General features: G+C 38.3%; 1 protein-coding gene and 1 long non-coding RNA gene across 4 annotated transcripts; one reads left to right on the top strand and one right to left on the bottom strand.

Moving 5' to 3' along the window:
- Positions 1-507: 507 nt before the first annotated feature.
- LOC139130736 (folate receptor gamma-like) lies at positions 508-6039 on the bottom strand. 2 transcript variants are annotated; one of them, XM_070696519.1, is made up of 6 exons: positions 5940-6039; positions 3948-4145; positions 2962-3171; positions 2512-2650; positions 1728-1888; positions 508-1053 (listed from the first exon to the last, which is right to left on the bottom strand). In XM_070696519.1, the coding sequence occupies exons 2-6, from the start codon at positions 4116-4118 to the stop codon at positions 877-879; spliced, it is 858 nt and encodes a 285-aa protein (XP_070552620.1). In that variant the 5' UTR covers positions 4119-4145; positions 5940-6039; the 3' UTR covers positions 508-876. The 2 variants fall into 2 exon arrangements, with proteins under 2 accessions (XP_070552620.1, XP_070552621.1); XM_070696520.1 differs by having other exon boundaries at positions 3948-4126; positions 5940-6023.
- A 1860-nt stretch (positions 6040-7899) lies between these two features.
- On the top strand, positions 7900-15430 carry LOC139130738 (uncharacterized). Of its 2 annotated transcripts, none has more exons than XR_011551949.1 (3): positions 7900-7993; positions 13533-13790; positions 15244-15430. It is a non-coding gene; the product is annotated as an uncharacterized lncRNA (long non-coding RNA). The 2 variants fall into 2 exon arrangements; XR_011551950.1 differs by lacking the exon at positions 7900-7993 and adding an exon at positions 8427-8846.
- Positions 15431-17560: the final 2130 nt, after the last annotated feature.

Genomic DNA, 17560 nt, shown 5'->3' on the forward strand with positions numbered 1-17560 from the left:
GGCAGATTCATAAGCTTAACATCGGTTTTAACTAACTTTTCAGTCAAGATACCCTCTTTTGAAGTTTGTTTCGCAGGTTCCGTGGGTCTCTGTTACTCATGTGTGTTTAACGTTGTATTGTTCAGATTTTTGTCCGAAATCGTTGATATAAAATTGTTCGGTTCTCTTTATCTTTGATTTCAAAATATTATGAGCAGATTCAGCTACAGTCAATAAGAGGTTGCGGGCATTTATGTGCTCACACAATCAATGTTTTCTTTCAAAATTAGTTGTTGAATATCGTCGCTTGCTCTAATATGCTTTCCTGACATCACCAGTTCGATATCGTTTGTTTAAATGTGAAAATCGGTGTATTATTTTTGATGTTGGTGGACAAGAGTAGACAATCAATGTAAGACCCAGGTCGGGTAAACTGAGAACTATGCCCTAGCGTCGCGGTGAAAGTACATCATATTATGTGCAGTGTGCCATGGACACGATATATTACACGTCAGCGCAGCCTTAGCGCAGTTTCCAATAAAATTTATTTATAATAAAAAGTTGGTAAGACAGAAACGATGCTCAGAACGTATAACACCAAATTTGTTAAAGTTAACCAAAATTCTATCAATCGGCCAAATGTATGTAACTTTTCAGAAACACGGCCAACATCAGTTGATTTCTGGATTGTAAAAACTTATTGCAGGCATTCCATTAATAATGAAGTTCAACCTTTTAAGAATTATGCAAACTTGAATTTGCACCATCCGTCTAGACTGACTTAAAACGTGCCGTTGTTGCGTATCTACTCACATGCACGGTTACCATTGGCAGTTAGATAGAGTAGATATTTAACAGCCTTACACTGTATTGTCGAACTGGGGCGATGTCTAGGTCTCATGTACTTTCCGTCCCTATCATAAACATGAAAAACACGGCAAAGCAACTCCACAAGAGAGAACAATGCGTGCACAGAGCGGCATTTGTATGACCATAAACCCTGGCTGTGCTGTGACTAACATGCCTTGCATCTTCGTCTTTGGATTCAAGAGCTTTAGCATAATAACGGCAAACCTAGAAAAGGAAAAAATTCAGTACAATTACAACCTATCAAAACTCTACATCCATTGAGAACTTGAAGATATACTAGTTGTCTTTTATGTAGGTACCTAGGAAATATTATTAAAGATGTTGGAGTTGGGAGAGAACTGAAATCAGACAAACCTTAAAGTGTAACTTATGGTACATATACATCACTCCAAGTCAGAAAAAATTGTAATGTTGATGCATAGGGGGGTGGGGACAAAAAGAGAAATCCGAAATCTGAAACAATTATACAGGGACAACTGCACATACATTACGTTCGTCATGACACAGTCAGCGATAGGGTTGGAGTAAGAAATATTAGCAAATAATAAGCTAATCTGGAAACGAATAAACAATTCCAATAGTACATATGAAGGGAAAACTGAAGTGCTGTAAGATATATATTAACAAATTTTTGCAAAAATTTGTATTAATTATAAGAAAATGGCCGTATATTCTTCTTTCCATTGCCAAATAAGTTTGTTACCTCATGACATAGTACAGACATTCATATTCCAATGAAGACATGTTCATAAAGTGTAAGGCATTACAGCGTAGTGCCCACGATGATTGGCAATCAGTGTTGATGACTGCCATATCAAAAAAAACATGTCTTCACATATTGGTTCATCGCATCAGATTAACATCTTATTTGACATTACCTCGTCGTTCGGGTTTTCCCCGGTAAAATGCAATCGCATGCAGCGATCGTCGCCCTTTGGAGCCATTTTGTAAGCGCCTCCCCAAATATTTTCACAGAAGGCTTTCGGAGTTTTAAAATATTCCTCCATTGGTCTGCATTCCTTGATACATTGGTTTATCTCTAGGAAGCATGATAGAATACAACACGTATAATCTTACATGCAAGCGAATGGTCTCACAAGTTACACGGGGGAAATGGAGAGAAATGCCAAGCGATTGTTACCGAGATACTTTATAGCAAATAAAACTATTCTAGGTGTATTTTGAATGACTTTAATGCATACAGGGATAGAAAGCTTCCCGTCACAATTTGGAACCCCCGCCCTAATTATTTTCTATCTCCAACCACCAATCGGAGAAGTTGCCCACTCGCCGCCCGTATTATTCCTTTAAAATACTCTCTCCAACAGCTGAACTTTTCTCAAAACCACCTCGCTGGTCTTTCATTCCAAATTGACCGCTGAATAAATGATTGAAATTTCCCCGCAAAGCAGATGAATAAAATTGCCCACTGGCACTTTGCCAGACTGCTGATGCTCCAGAAGCATGTCCGCCTGTCTGACAAGGAACTGGAACTGCTTACGAGAGCCTTATAACACCAAACAGGTTTGTTGGCTGCCCGTGAAAGATATCCAAAGAAGTGAACACTGAAAAGTCGTTCATCGAGAATCTTCTGCAAAATCATCTGCTACAGGCAAAGAGAAACCAAAAGTCCACAAGAGATGTAAATCATTTTCAACTTACTGGATGTCCAATTCCATGGTCCTACATACCAGTTACCACTGCAAGTCAAGTCGTGTCTACATGAGTGCCACCATGCCCTACAATCCCTTTCGCAGATGGGTACACCCATGAATCTTTCATCGGGGTAGTTTTTGTTGGACTGAAATTGTGAATTTGGCGATAAACTGAAATTATGAATTTGGCGATAAACTGAAATTGTGATTTCGACTTGCTGAAATCGTGAAGTTGGTGATAAACTAAAATTGTGAATGTTTGATAGCTTAAGTTGCGAATCTTGCGATTGAAAACGTTCAAAATCTCACCGTTCAAAAGCTAACAAGTTTTTAGATGGCGAACGTAGTTTTCACAGGGAAGGAACTGACTTAAATGATTTACTACCAGCCAACAAAAACATATACTTGTGTAATATTCCTTGGCTACAAATTAAAGATGAACAGAGTTAAAGGTTACCTTAGAAGGGTTGCCGTCAATCGTGTACACGCGCCATGGTCCTAAGTTTGGCGAACACTCGTAGAAGCAGGCATCTTTCAACATAAAATCCATGCATGTTCGTGAAAGCTGGCCACAGTGACCCCAATCAAATTGAAACCATGTTTCGACTTCATGCAAGTATTTTGTAGTACTGGCATCGCAACATGTCCGACTTTTCCAAGATTCGCACTACATAATTGAGAAATACTCTCTTTTATATTATGCATTAATTTGAACATTAAAATGGTCATCCGAAAAATGTGTGGCGGAGAAAAAAACAAGCGATGCGGTAAAATTGCCAGGCTGTGTATATGTAAGTACGGTGTCTGGTCGTCCATCCATCGCACCACAGTGTGGAAAAGGATTATCGGTGCATGTATATAGACATGCTCTTTCTATATCTACCGAAGTGCCGTGTTACGATATCTGTTAGTACTTTGCATGTTGAGCTCAACCTGTGATGCAGATATGATAATGATCAGCACCTCCTTAGCACAAGAATATTCATCAATTATTTGTATGCGAATTTCAAGACCTTGTCGCTGAAGAGAGAGCGCAACATGTCAGATACATATGTGCAAGGAAATTTCAACTTGTGATTAAGATATTGTTATCGATGGCTTGCTACTTGGGTGTTTATTATAGATAATTTGCACACTTCAAATGCACAGGTTATCAGCTTTATCTGAGAAAAAACATGCTGATACAACTTTAAAAAATTAACACAAAATGTTCAGGTCGTGTGACCATAATGTGAACAGGAACTAATGCAATAGGCCTAGAGAGAGAGAGAGGAGAGAGAGAGAGAGAGAGAGAGAGAGAGAGAGAGAGAGAGAGAGGAGAGAGAGATAGTCTGTGTGTGTGTCAATGAGTCTGTGTGTCTCTTTAGTTGTTACATGAACGATAGCATGTCCTGCCATAATTGCACGTGCTCAATACGTTACAAGTTGGGTAAATGAACTCACCAGTCCATGTAAAGTTTTCTCTGGCCCTGGTACTTCCTTACGATTCTTTCCCTTTATGCAGATATTGATATTTTCCTCGTATGAACGAGATATTGATATATTCCTGGATTCAGAGAACGATGACCCAGAAGCTATTAGCATAAACAGCGTCCCCATAAGTAGATCTCTCATCTTCCTCTCTGTTTTACGAACAAAATGCTATAGTGAAGAAGAATATATCTGTCATCATGACATTGTATTGTGAAATACCTGCTCTTAGTGAACCCAATAGAATAACTGTCAAATATTTCGGGTACAGATATCTGGCGACAGTGCAGTTAATGATGAAATGTTATGATCGTATTTACATTGTATTTAGAGGTTATTTAAAGGGACAAAGTCGGCCATTTTTCATGAATTTTGTTTGATGCGAGACACTATTTATATTGTTTTACATGTTGAAAGATATTGAATAAATGGGTGACCATGCATATATTCGACCAAGGTTTGAGACACGATAAATGAAACCATCGTGAAAATGAATTAATGGTCATTACCATTAATTCATTTTCGCGATGGTTTTATGTAGCGTGTCAAAAAACAAACCTGTAACCGTGAACAGCGCTATTAATGTTGTGAATTTTGAAAGTTTCACTACAATTCAGATTTGTTTAGGTAGTCCGTCATTATTTATCATGTCCATTAGTATATAACACCGTTGATATGTTGACGATACGGGTGCTGACTCCTTGGATTCATTGCACAAAAGCGAAGTTGACGAGAAAAAATACACTTACTCTAAGTCATTGCGCAGTGATTCTACACAAAAGCTGTTGTTCATGATATAAATATAAACACAGCGTCCTTGAACTCATCTGAGCTGTAAACTTTATACTTTGTATCCCGCTTGTCATCCAATCCGTCATGTGCCTTATCAACAAAACACCAAGCGAGACCCTACGCTCCAGTTCAGCACGATAATTTAGCTTACCTGTCCATCGCCTGTGCATTCGTCACAAAGTTTTCAAGAAAAGGGTCATATAAGCAAATATGCCTGGTTTACCCTAAAATTAGCAATGGGTGCTGAATTATCGTGTTTTTGGTAAGATTTGTAAAAATCGGCTCCACCTTTGTCGTTTATTTATTATGTACACGTTAAACAGGACACACAAGTGCTTGTTCAGCACCATTTAGTAACTTTAGTACTAGAGTACACATGTGGAAAGATCACCTGAATGAGTATGAAAACCAAAAAGCTTGTCCTCTCGTTTACCTGTTTTCAATGTGTTATCTCTTCCACATGTCGCCAAATTTGGCATAAATTTCACACCAAATGAAATAAACTTCCAAATTAACTTAAGCCCCGGGCCAAACATAGGTCCCTGGGCACTCAGAGTTCCCAAGGTTAACGACCAAAGGTCGTTTCTTTTTGACACAATAACACCTGTTTGTTGACGTTATGTTTCGCTAGTAATGGAAAGAATAGGCAAGACGAGTGGTTTGCAGAAAACTTCTAAAACTCGACGCCACCTATGTAGGGGTCTTATGATGGCGCGAATCGTGCGTAAAGTGAAGACGCTATAAATGAGTGCAATTTGCAAACATCTCATTTCTCTTCTTCTATTCAACTTGAAGATACATAAGAACAGTAAATAAGGCACAAGGTGATATTGCAAGACAGACATAAATAAACAATGGGAGGTAAAGCTTCAGCAGAATCGATTTCTATTTCATAAACTAATTTAGCTCCTCTTGAGTTTGTGCAATTCCATTTCCCTTATTGTAAAAGATTTTTCCGAAATGAAATCAGTAGGTTTATCAATAGATGCACCATTGAGAGGGACTTTTGCCACATTAAGAGTACATGACGCATCGTTAAATTCATTGAGAACCGTTCAGCAGTACGTTCAAGGTTATGTATTTTAGTATAGCTTGCGTAAGATAATACTGTATGTTTCAAGTGTACAGACAATTTTACAAATTAATTCTCGTAACAAGGAAAATATAACTTACTTGAAGAGTGTGAGCGTTTCTTTTTTCGACTTGTTTGAGACCCGTGTGGAAACGCTGATCAAGCAATCTTGTTCATGCCTACTGATACGGTTTAATATTTAATTCCCGATCATAAACGTTGACCCTAGATGAACTCTATTGTGCCGCGTCTCGTGAGCACATGAAAACAGTGAGCAATCAGAGAACCTTGTATGGATCGTTCGATTTATTGTTCAGTGACTGCTCCCATTGGGTCTCTTGACTCGCATTGTTGATGTAGGTCACAATACGAACAACGCCCTCTCCTCTAAAAAACGATTGCATCGTTGTCAAGACAAGGTGCAGCCAACAAACCTGCAGATGTGAAAATGTGTTAAACGGAGCTTCGGCGGAAGGGCAATATTTTTATCTTAAAAGAGAATAACTTCACAGTAACAACTAGGAATAAACCCAAAAGGACTAGAGGTAAATGTGCTATAGTCGACTGCGGGCAAATTTGTGTTCTTTTCCAGCAGAGTTAGGCGTTTGAAACGATGACGTCACGTATAACTATATTTTTAACAATTTATCGCTGTACTGGTCGGCGAGGGAGAGACAAAATTCGTGTAATGCGTAGATGGAAGTGGGGAATGTTCTGAATGGGACAGAGTAGTGGACATGTATGGGAATTGAAATATTGGCTGGCGGATGGAGATACTACTACTCTGCAAATCAGCATTTAAGGTTCTAGATTTAGAGTTAAGACTTTCTTGAAATCGCCTTGTTTGATTTCAGACTAAAGTGATTTTCATTTCATGTACCCAGAAAAGACGTTTATTAACTGATGCGTCATCAATTTCTAACCGAAACGAAGAGTAAATTTGAACAAGATAGATAATAGATACATAAGATAAATGACAAACGTGTGCCCTATCTAAATATAGTCTTGTTCTCACTGCGAGATATTTGGGCGTTGCAGGGTCTGTGTTGAATCTTCGCAAATAAAGGGGATTAGCCCGAGAATACTGTGAGCGTCCACACGCCGCCCTGGAAGATATCCCAGAATTCACCACTTCATCTGCGCTTCAAAAATGACGGCCATCTAGCGATACCGCGGTAAAGACGCTAAATTTTCAAACTAATTTTAAGAGCCACTATGTATTTTCTAGTAAACTCATTTTCACGCCTACGACATTTTATTGCCTGATGTACAAGGCAGTGGTAGTTTTTTACTAATTTTCATTAGTTCTAGGCATGAATTTTTTGATCGAAAAATTGATGCTTTGTGAAGTTTGGTCAAACATCCAATGCATTCACTTTTCCCAGGACGTTTTTTGATGAAATTCGTATGGTCAACTCAGTCAATGTATCATTCGACTCTTGATGGTACAAAATGTGTCAAACTGTCAGCCGACCCCTATCGACCCCTTGCCTTTTCACGTAAGGGGGCTTTCTTTCTGCCTACTTTTAGCGATTTTCTAAAATGTGGACGCCTTATGTAAACATAGCCAGGCCTGCAGCTGGGGGCCGGGGCAGCAGGTAACCTTGACCCCTGTCCGTTTCGACCTAAGTGACAGTCGTTGGTTGTGGTCAGATCAATCCCGGTGCCTTAGTCACTTCGACCTCAGTCACTTTTCATGTTACATTAAATGACATGCTAATCCATCCCCACTTCAGTGACACACGTTCCCTTGTCAGTAAATGACAACGGGGCCAGGGTACCCCAGGCCTCTTCCCCCTCTACTGTCTATAGTTGTAGCGAATTCGAAGCAAGTAGCTTTTCTCACGGAAACAAGTTGCATAATGTACTCAGTAAAACGTTGTCAGGTACATGCGCAGACAAAGAGAAACAGACTGGCAACGGATATTGTTCAAGGAGTGAAGCGGTTACGTAACCCATCAATGTTCGCCTCGCCTCAGGTAGCTCTCGCCTCTCTTTTCCGAAGAGTGCCGACCATGCATCATTCGGTAATTTTCGGATTTTCGCCAATTGTCAAGCGAAAGTATATTCGGCAAAGTTTGTGTTGTTGTTGTCGTGTGGTGCTGAGCGGAATTGGCGTGCTGGCGAAAACGGGAGTATTTTGAGCTTCAGGAAAGTGAGTTTTACCATTTTAAGAATTCCTCTCATATTTTTATGAATATATGATTGTGTTTGAACCAAATTTGAAAGTCTTTTATCGATACTGTCTGGTTTTACTCAATGGTTTACGGTCAGTCATACCGCCCTTTACACGTTCGTCAAGGAAGGACATGTTTATGAAACTGCTGCTGGCGTGTTATGTTTTGATTGGCTTGAAGCAGTGTTTCTGCCCTGAGAGCTCACAAAGTAACTATGGTTGCTACGTGACTGGCAGCACGATGCCATCTCGTCGTATTTTTCGCATAATCTCGTGCAATTATCAACCACAAACAAAGTCTCCAAAAAGTTTAACACCTTTGAAGCTCATTTCAATGAAAAGGCCATAGTCTACCGAGACGACCATGGAACAAAAGGCATGCCGCGTTGCTACTCTGTTTCTCTATTTTTCTGAGGTACATGTTGTACATGACACGCGGCGCTGCACTAGTGGCGACGTGGCGGACACTTGCTCCTGTTTTTTGCGTGTTTTTCCGTTCGTCTTTGGTGTGTTTACCTCACTGGACGTTGCCTACACATAAGTTAGATGTCTACTATGTATTTGAACGTTTCTAAGTTGTTTGTTGTACTCCTGGTTGTGCTGCTTGGACTCTCTCATCTTGGTTATACAGTGTGTGCCGTACGCAATACCGGCCATGATGGATTTACCACCTACACAAGGGAATTTCTACTAAGTCTACGCCAGCCATCTGAACAGGTGTCGTCATTTACACTGAATGACTCCTTCCCAGCAGAAATTATACCAGCGTCTCAAAATGTACATAATGCGAATTTTGTGGGGAAGAAGAACGGGATTCGGAAAAGGAAGAGGGGTAAGAAAGGTGGTGTTAGACAGAGGTTGAAAAGGAGAAAAAGTTGCCGAACACCACTTCCAACTGTTGTGTTAGCAAACGTTCGGTCTCTTCGCTCAAAAACTGACGAGCTTCAAGCTGAAATGATAATGTTCACTGAGACTTGGTTAAATTCAGAGAGTTGTGATCAAGATCTTTTTATTGAAGGGTTCGGGACTCCTTTTCGTCTGGACAGAGATGAAGAAACTACAGGAAAACTACACGGTGGCGGTGTATGTTTTTATGTGAATAAGCAATTTTGTAACACAGTGATTGTCCGTGAAGCATTTTGTACAGCTGACATTGAACTTCTGTCGATTTCCTTGCGTCCATTTTACATGCCGAGGGAATTTCCTCAGCTGTTTTTCACTGTGGTGTACATCCACCCCGCGCTAATACGTCAAGAGCCATTGAACATATCGAAAATAATATTCAGAAATTGGAATCTATTTCCCCAGACGCTCCAAAATTCATTCTCAGTGATTTCAACCATTGTGCACATGACAGAATTCTGAAATCATACCATCAGTACATCACCTGCCCGACACGCCTGATAACAATTGATTAGTGTTTTGGCACAGTTCCAGGTGCGTACAAATCAATACCGCTTCCTCCTATTGGTTCGTCAGATCACAATGCAATTCTTCTTGCACCAATCTACAAACCAGTCGTACAGCGTGTTGAAAGCATAGTGAAACGAGTCAAGAACTGGACTGCAGATAGTACAGAGCTTACAGGGATGCTTTGAATGACAGACTGACAGATATTTTATGAATCTGGCAAGGACTTGAACGACCTTGTAGATGTTATATCTTCGTATATTTCCTTCTGTGTGGACTCTATCATACTTGTAAACAGTTCAAAATTTTCCCAATAACAAGCCATGGGTTACTAAAGACCTTAAGTCGGTCCTTCATAAGAAAAAAAGGGTGTTTTCCAGGGTGGTCAGATAGAAAATAAACAAGTAAACTAGGAGGTTAGGGCAGCCATTAGGCAAGCAAATTGACATATAAGAGTAAAATTGAATCCACATTTGAACAGTGTAATTTTCGTACAGCCTGGCAGGGTTTCAAGAAGATGGCAGCGATAATTACTGCCACAGAACGTAATCACTCAATTGTTAGTCTTGTTGGTGAAACGGAACTGACCTTACCGAACGTTTTCAACGACTTCTTTACTCGTTTTGAGTCACATGATTTCTCAGCTGAGGTAAATAATATAAAAGCTTCTTTGCAGTTGGAAAACAACATAATTATCAGTAAGGATCGAGTGGCTAAGTCGTTGAGAACGACTCAATGTGAGAAATGTCCAGGTCCTGATGGTATATGTGGCAGAACGCTTAAATTGTGTGCCGATCAACTGAGCAGCGTACTTCAACACCTTTTTCAACTTTCATTAAATAATGTTTCTATTCCGGCCTTATGGAAAACCTCAACAGTTATTCCAATTCCTAAACGCAACAATCCAAAGCAGCAAAACGATTTTCGTCCTGTTGCCCTCACTTCTCTTGTGATGAAAACATTCGAGAAAATAACCAAACGAATATTTCGAATATTCCAAACTGTATATTTTACAAAAGAAGTAATACAGTAAATAATGTCAGATGTTGCATTATTATCATTTTCGATTCCTGCAATTGCTAATCTTTTGATATTGATGTTATTATCAAAGTTGTGTTTTCTGACAAAGAAATAAATCAATTTCTTCCAGATTTCTTTAACATATTTACACTCTAATAAGATGTGTTCCAGTGTTTATTCTTGGCCACAAATGTGACATTTCCCATCACTTAAATTTAAAGTTTTGGCCAAGCTTCCTGTGACTAGGCCTCTGTGGAAAATCTTCCAATTTAAATCATTTACTGAATTGCTAACAATTCCTGTTGAATTAAGATGACTGAATAAAGTAGCTTTGTAACTGTCAGTGAGACTTAGATTCTCAACCCATTGTTGACCAATTTGACCTTTGACTGCATGCCATTTCTTATCAACTAATTTCCAATAAAATGACTTGGTTTTGACATAATTTTTGTCAGACCATAATTCTCTAAGTCTAAAATATCATAGTTTTCTTCATTTTGGATGTTTGAAGTGATGATTTGTTTCCAGGAATCTGGAATAGCATTGAGGAGTGTTTCATACTCTGTCTTAATTTCCTCTTGCACATGTCTATTTGTACCTCCTCTAATTTTTGCAATTAATTCCAATTGTTGAAGCCAGTCATTTCTGTCATCATTCCAGATGTCCTTAAAAATTCCACTCTTTGACCATTTTTCATAAAAGAGGACACTTCCTTCATTCTTAATATTGTCATTATACCACAGAACTTCTCTAAGAAGATTCCGTTTTGATGTTTGTAGATTCACTGTTGTAAGTCTAAGTGACTTCCAGGTATATATCATATCCCATACACCATCGGGGTTCGTTTGTTGTTGACTTTGAAATTGAGATGGAGGTAGTGATAATCACTATTCAGTTTATTGTCATAATTCGCGATGAAATATTTTGATAAGCTGGCCCATTTAGGGGTCCCTTTATCTGGATTTTTCTCAAATAATTTCATAAGCCACTTTAATTGGAGTGCATTATTTTTTTCTTCAATGTCGACAACTTTTTTGCCACAGTCATCATATCTTTGAATGAAAATGCCCCTTTTTATAACTTCTCGTTTGCCTCTCCAAATAAAATTCCATAATTTACTATTTGCTTCATTAATAATTTCCTTAGGTACGTGATCAAATGATGCAAGGTACCATAATTTTGATGCAGCCAGCATATTAGCTACTATTGCCCTGCCTTTAAACGACAGATTTCTAGTATTCCAGATCTTAAGGCAATTCGTAAATTTTTCCATCACTGTTTTCCAGTTTTCTCTAGATGTGTTACTGTTTCCAAACCCAACTCCTAAGATCTGTAAAACCTTGTTTGAAAAATCGATCCCTTCCACTGAATCAGTGCGGTTTTTAAAACTCCCAGCCCATAAACCTTTGGATTTCTTTTTGTTCAGCTTTGCACCTGTTGCTTTTTCATATTTGTTGAACATTTTCAACGACTTTGTAATGCTTTTCAAATTTCCCTTCCAAGTAAAGAGTCGTATCATCTGCAAAACTCTTAATTTTTTCCTCTTGTTTGTCTGGTAGTATGAATCCCGATATGCTGTCATCTTTACGAATATTTTCGGCTAGCACTTCTGCTGCCATAATATACAGTAATGGTGATAAGGGACACCATTGTCTCACACCCTTATGAATGTCAACTACTCAGTGAAACAGCTCATAGGCCTTTTACTACTAAACAGCGAGCACTAAAAAAACAAAAACAAATTAAAACAAGATATTCTGTGAACTTCTTACAGAAGAATGAGCACTAACTTGATGGAATGATTATGCAGGCCACAGTCCATCAGGGTTAATAAGGTGCCTAAATGCTTAGCGAATAGGATATTTCTGGAACAATAAAAAACAGACCTTGCTGTTCGGAAAATACTTAACAAAGGCAACAATTGAAACGATACGATGGGAATGTTTCCTTCATGTCCGACAGACTCTGACAATGACATCACGACGACTCTAACGAAACGACGATGATAGTACATTGCGATGTTATTCCAAACAGATTATGATACTTTACCACTAATTTTCCTCAAAGGTATGGAGTTTAAATTGAAAGACAGAGTATGTGCACCTTAACTTCTCAGAATCATATTATATTTCCATCGTCATTTATTGGTGAGTAGCGTTTGAGGGCGCCCTAAGCTTGCAATGTGTCGCATCACTGAGATATATTGATCGTGTGAGGATCGATTTTAGCAGCAACAACTACAAATACACTGCTTTTCTCTGGATTATACGATAAATGGGGAAAATTCGGTTCGATTTATACATGTAGAGGACATTATTATGATATTACATGTGTCGAAACTGCACATTGTAAAATTACAATTTATAGGTGACACCTGTACATCATTTCAGACTATTTTGCTGTCGACGTCGAATGATGACATTTTCGAGTCCTGCCATCGTTTTCAAAGGTCTATTCCGTCATTACTTTATCTTGGAGGAGAGCAAGGCCAAAGGTCACTGTAGATTCAGTGGAGGGGTCTGTGTTCAATAAGATCCTTGTACAAAGGACACCAAGCAATAACATTCATCTTTCCCTCAAAATATCATAGAACCGTCGGTTAATTCAATGTGTCGAATGCAGAAACAGGCTTTGTTATTTTTTTGGCAACTTGGCTGTAGACTGATGCATTGCAGAGCTTAGACTTCAGCTCTCTGATTACACAATTCACCTGATTAAACGTAAACACCTGACTGCTTCCTTATCACCCTTATCAGGATCCACGCGTGCAACTAATTTGCTGATACTATGAAGACAAATATTACTCGGCAAGTGCGCGCTCACAATGTACAGATTGCTGTGTGACTTGACTATTGGCCAATATTTGTAAATGCGGCATTATGTGCCAGGGGTGAACGTATGTTTGCGCACAGGTTTATAGAAAGATAATATACAAACTGTACCAAACGAACAGATAATGTAAAATGTAACATATACTTGGAATGGCGAATTCAAGGACAGACACGAAAATGCAAAGTCATGAGACGTTAATAAAGCACGACCTTTGGTCTTATGATATTACATAACTGTCTCTGATACACGTTTTCAGTGATTTGCGAGGAAGAATAGTGGATAGCAGGCTAGTACCTCGATATGTAACAGACTGAACGAACCAAGGCTTACGATGATGAAGACTTTTTACCACCATGCATCGTGTGTTTTTCTGTTTTCACTGACATTTTCATCGTCTACGTTTGGATACATCAGTGTTGCAGAGAACCGCACTTACGAAGAGAACATCAACACCTGCCTTGTCGGCACCTACCATAAATCTGTACCTGGAGCCGAGCCAGACTTACACGGCATAGTAAGTAATGTCACTATGTACCTGATTTAACATTGACGAATTTTTGTATATAGAACACCACCGAACCTTGTCCTTGTGGCTCAATAGATCTCTGTATTTCAATGAATAAGCTTACAAAGTTTTTTATTGTCGACTGATACCATTAATTTTTTGTACCCTCCGACGTCAATCATTGGAATCAAAGTAAACTTAGCACAATGTTTGTTTCTGTGTTTCTATTTGTTTTATGGTATTAATCTATCTTAGATTATTTGACTGCACGAAAATGCCGTCGTCAAGTTAGTCGTTGTTATAATTGTCTACGCAGTGCATAGTTTTGCAACAGTTCAAGTTTACCGCTAATGCTTTCTTGGTTTCCTTCGCAAATAGATTAACCCCCCCCCCCCCCCCACACACACACACATACACAGACACACAGACACACACATACACATTAGCGTTGTCCTCATTTTTAAACCTGTGATTGATATCGATGAAGATATTTATTTGGTAAAGGGGAAAGAAAGTGTAGTGAATATAAAATACAATAGTATACCAGGTCCTCTTTTCATTCCGTGCTTTATAAAGGCACACATTTTTATGATCATTACTCTGGAAAGAAAATAGAAATCTAGCATTTACAAATTCATCCTTGTCTAGGCCCTCACATCAAGACTCGCATCAAGTGTTTATTGATATCATACCAGTATATTGATAGCGCAACTTAAGAGATATGATTGGTCGAGGAGTGAAAAAAAAACGTGCTATATTCGCGATATAGCACTGTTGTAACACGCACAAACTCTTCTCTGGAGAAAATTTTTAAGATTTAAACCACCCCAGCAACAGGTATAACTCGATATTTTTACCAGTTCACTCCATATATGCTCTCGCTATTGCATATATGTGTTGTGAACCGGTCAATCATTTGCCCCGTTGCTCTACTCATCGTCATGTACACAACCACCTTTCATACAATCACTTTGGAGTTTGGTTTACTTTCTGGGACGTAGACATCTTCAATAGGGACGACTTTAGTTAAAATGTTTATTTCTTATCATATATTATCCTTTATTATATATTATTATCAGTTCTGGCTTAGTCCATCCGGCTCTCTGTATTTCTTATATCTCAAATGTCCATGCAAATTGTTTCATCAACCTGTAATTTCAATGTCATTAGGATATATTTAATGTATGAACGTTTTTTGTGTATACATTGTGTGTTGAGAGAAAATAAAGATTAATATTCACGAAAAGGGGCGACATCCACTTTTATTTTCAGGCTAACTAAATTCATTGCATTGATCATTGGGGCCTATTAGACAAATTTGATGCAATCTGTTGGTAGTTTGTGGAGGTAGCCAGTTGCAATTATGTGTTGTCGTTTACATATGATTTCCCTAAGTTTGATACCGTCTTACAACAGCGTTTTAGAATGAAATAACACTGTGGTCAAACTCTCTGTATTTCAGTGTCAGCCTTGGTCAGGTAGAGCGTGCTGCGAAGCAGAGACTACAAATGATATGCATTATTCCGATGTATGGCATGGATTTGATTGGAATCATTGTGGTAATATATCCCAGTCATGTTGGAAATGGATGATGAAAGATCTATGTTTTTATGAATGTTCACCAAACACTGGACCGTGGTTAGTCTACGTAAGTCACACTCAGTTTTAGTAAAATACTTTCTCACTGAGACAGTACCATGGTTACTTTTTACGAAACGAAGCGTGTTGCAGAAATGTACATCCATTTATCAAATATTTCCAATTACTACACCTATTACAAGTGACCTAGTTACACAGCCTTCTATTCTTATCAGTACAAAAATTTGTTTGTTTGTTTACTTACTTGTGACACTCCCACAGGCGAAATGCATATATACACAGACACAGACATACAGACACACGCATATGTACGTATGTATGTATGTATGTATGTATGTATGTATGTATGTATGTATGTATGTATGTATGTATCCCTTACAGTCTACAATAAAGTAAGACTACGTATGGTCAGTAGGCGTTATGCAAAAAGTATCGTCCAAACAGACCACTGAATTTAGATTAACTATAATATCAGAGTCCCAAAGTTTCAGTAGAGACTCGAGAAAATAGGATAGATGTTTAAGTCTTCCTCTGACCCTAATGAAAAAAATCATTCCATTTGACACTGTAGTTTCTTTGAAAGAGGTAAGAATTCTCTGCCTGAAAAGCTCATTAATTTAAAATGCATTTCAAAGGCTTTCATTTTTTAAAGTTCTGTGTTAAACTTTTTACAGGAAGACAAAACGTTTCGGGATCAGCGTTATATCAACATACCTTTGTGTGCTGGTGAGTGCGATGCATGGTGGGAAGCCTGTCGCGATGACTACACATGTTCAGATGATTGGAATACGGGCTGGGATTGGTCAACAGGTAAACTTGTAATACGAAATAAGAATTGTATATGTAGTCACCAAAAATGTTACGTGTAAAGTGTTGTTTAAGCTCATCTACAGTGCATGTCGCATAATGCGCGTCGCACGTATCGAAATGGATTTTGAGGTGCTTCTAATAACTCTACTACTATACTAATCTCTTGATGACACTACGATGGATAGACAAACAATCTCATGTTGCTTGCGATTTGTGTCTTTTTTGTTTGTACTACGAAATGGTGTACTGCTGTATATTATATATATATATATATATATAATATATATATATATATATATATATATATATATATATATATATATATATATATATATATAATAAGCGAGACTGTCTTTGACACAATCCTCACTTTGCCGCGGAATCGCTCATCGTTTTGAACTTCAGTATGTTACCCTTGGTTACAGCAACAATCACAGCAGCATTTGAATGCTTATTTCTGGATATCTCTTGCTGCTTTTGGCCAATTTCTTTATTTTCATTGTGATGTTTGGATTTAATTGTGATACTTACCATCAAGTACATAACTCCAATGAAACTGTGTTTCAAAGGAATGATTTGCTGTACTGGCAATGTATGATATTCAGAATTGACGAGTACATGTACGTGTAGACACGACGCAGTGTAGCAAGTCCGTTCCTGATAGAATACTCAGATCTCAGTGGCCAAAAATATATGTTGCAGATCTATGGTTACGGTTGTTTTGTATTTCATTTTGTTTCATATCTTTTCATCAACAAAAAAATCATGTAATTATCATCATTTGATATTGTAAAGCATGCCGACATCTGTTTACTCCTTCAGGGACTAATAAATGTCCAGAAGACAAAGTTTGTAGAACTTTTCGAGAGTATTTTGGAAGTTCTCGAAGGATGTGTGAAAATTTGTTTGGTTCATGGAAATATACACCTGACGACGAAAGCTGTGTAACGTTAACGTTTGCGGGTCCCGAAAATCCTAACGATCAAGTGAGAATTTTAAAAATATATATTTACTTGTGTGTTTTTAATCATATTAGTTTCTGTGGTGGTAAACAGGAACTAATACAACCGTCGTTGAGGGACTGTACCGTAATTATCCAGTGAAAGTGTGTCGGATTATTTGTTTGCTCGCCTGTACTGATAATAATATTAATTTATTGTTTGCTTGCTTGCTAGTGAATAAAGTTTTTTTGACATCGCCTTTTTGGAGCAATAAAAGAAAAATCGAAGCATGGTTAAAGGTTTCTCTCTTTATTATTCACAGGTCTGTCAAAATTATGCCAGGGATTTGGAAGGCGTCAACGGGGCTTCCACTACCGTGATTCGTTCTTACACTCTAATTGTTGCCATCATCACGATGCTGAGGGCGCT

This window comes from Ptychodera flava, chromosome 4 (assembly GCF_041260155.1).
Source record: "Ptychodera flava strain L36383 chromosome 4, AS_Pfla_20210202, whole genome shotgun sequence".
Classification (NCBI taxonomy): domain Eukaryota; kingdom Metazoa; phylum Hemichordata; class Enteropneusta; family Ptychoderidae; genus Ptychodera; species Ptychodera flava.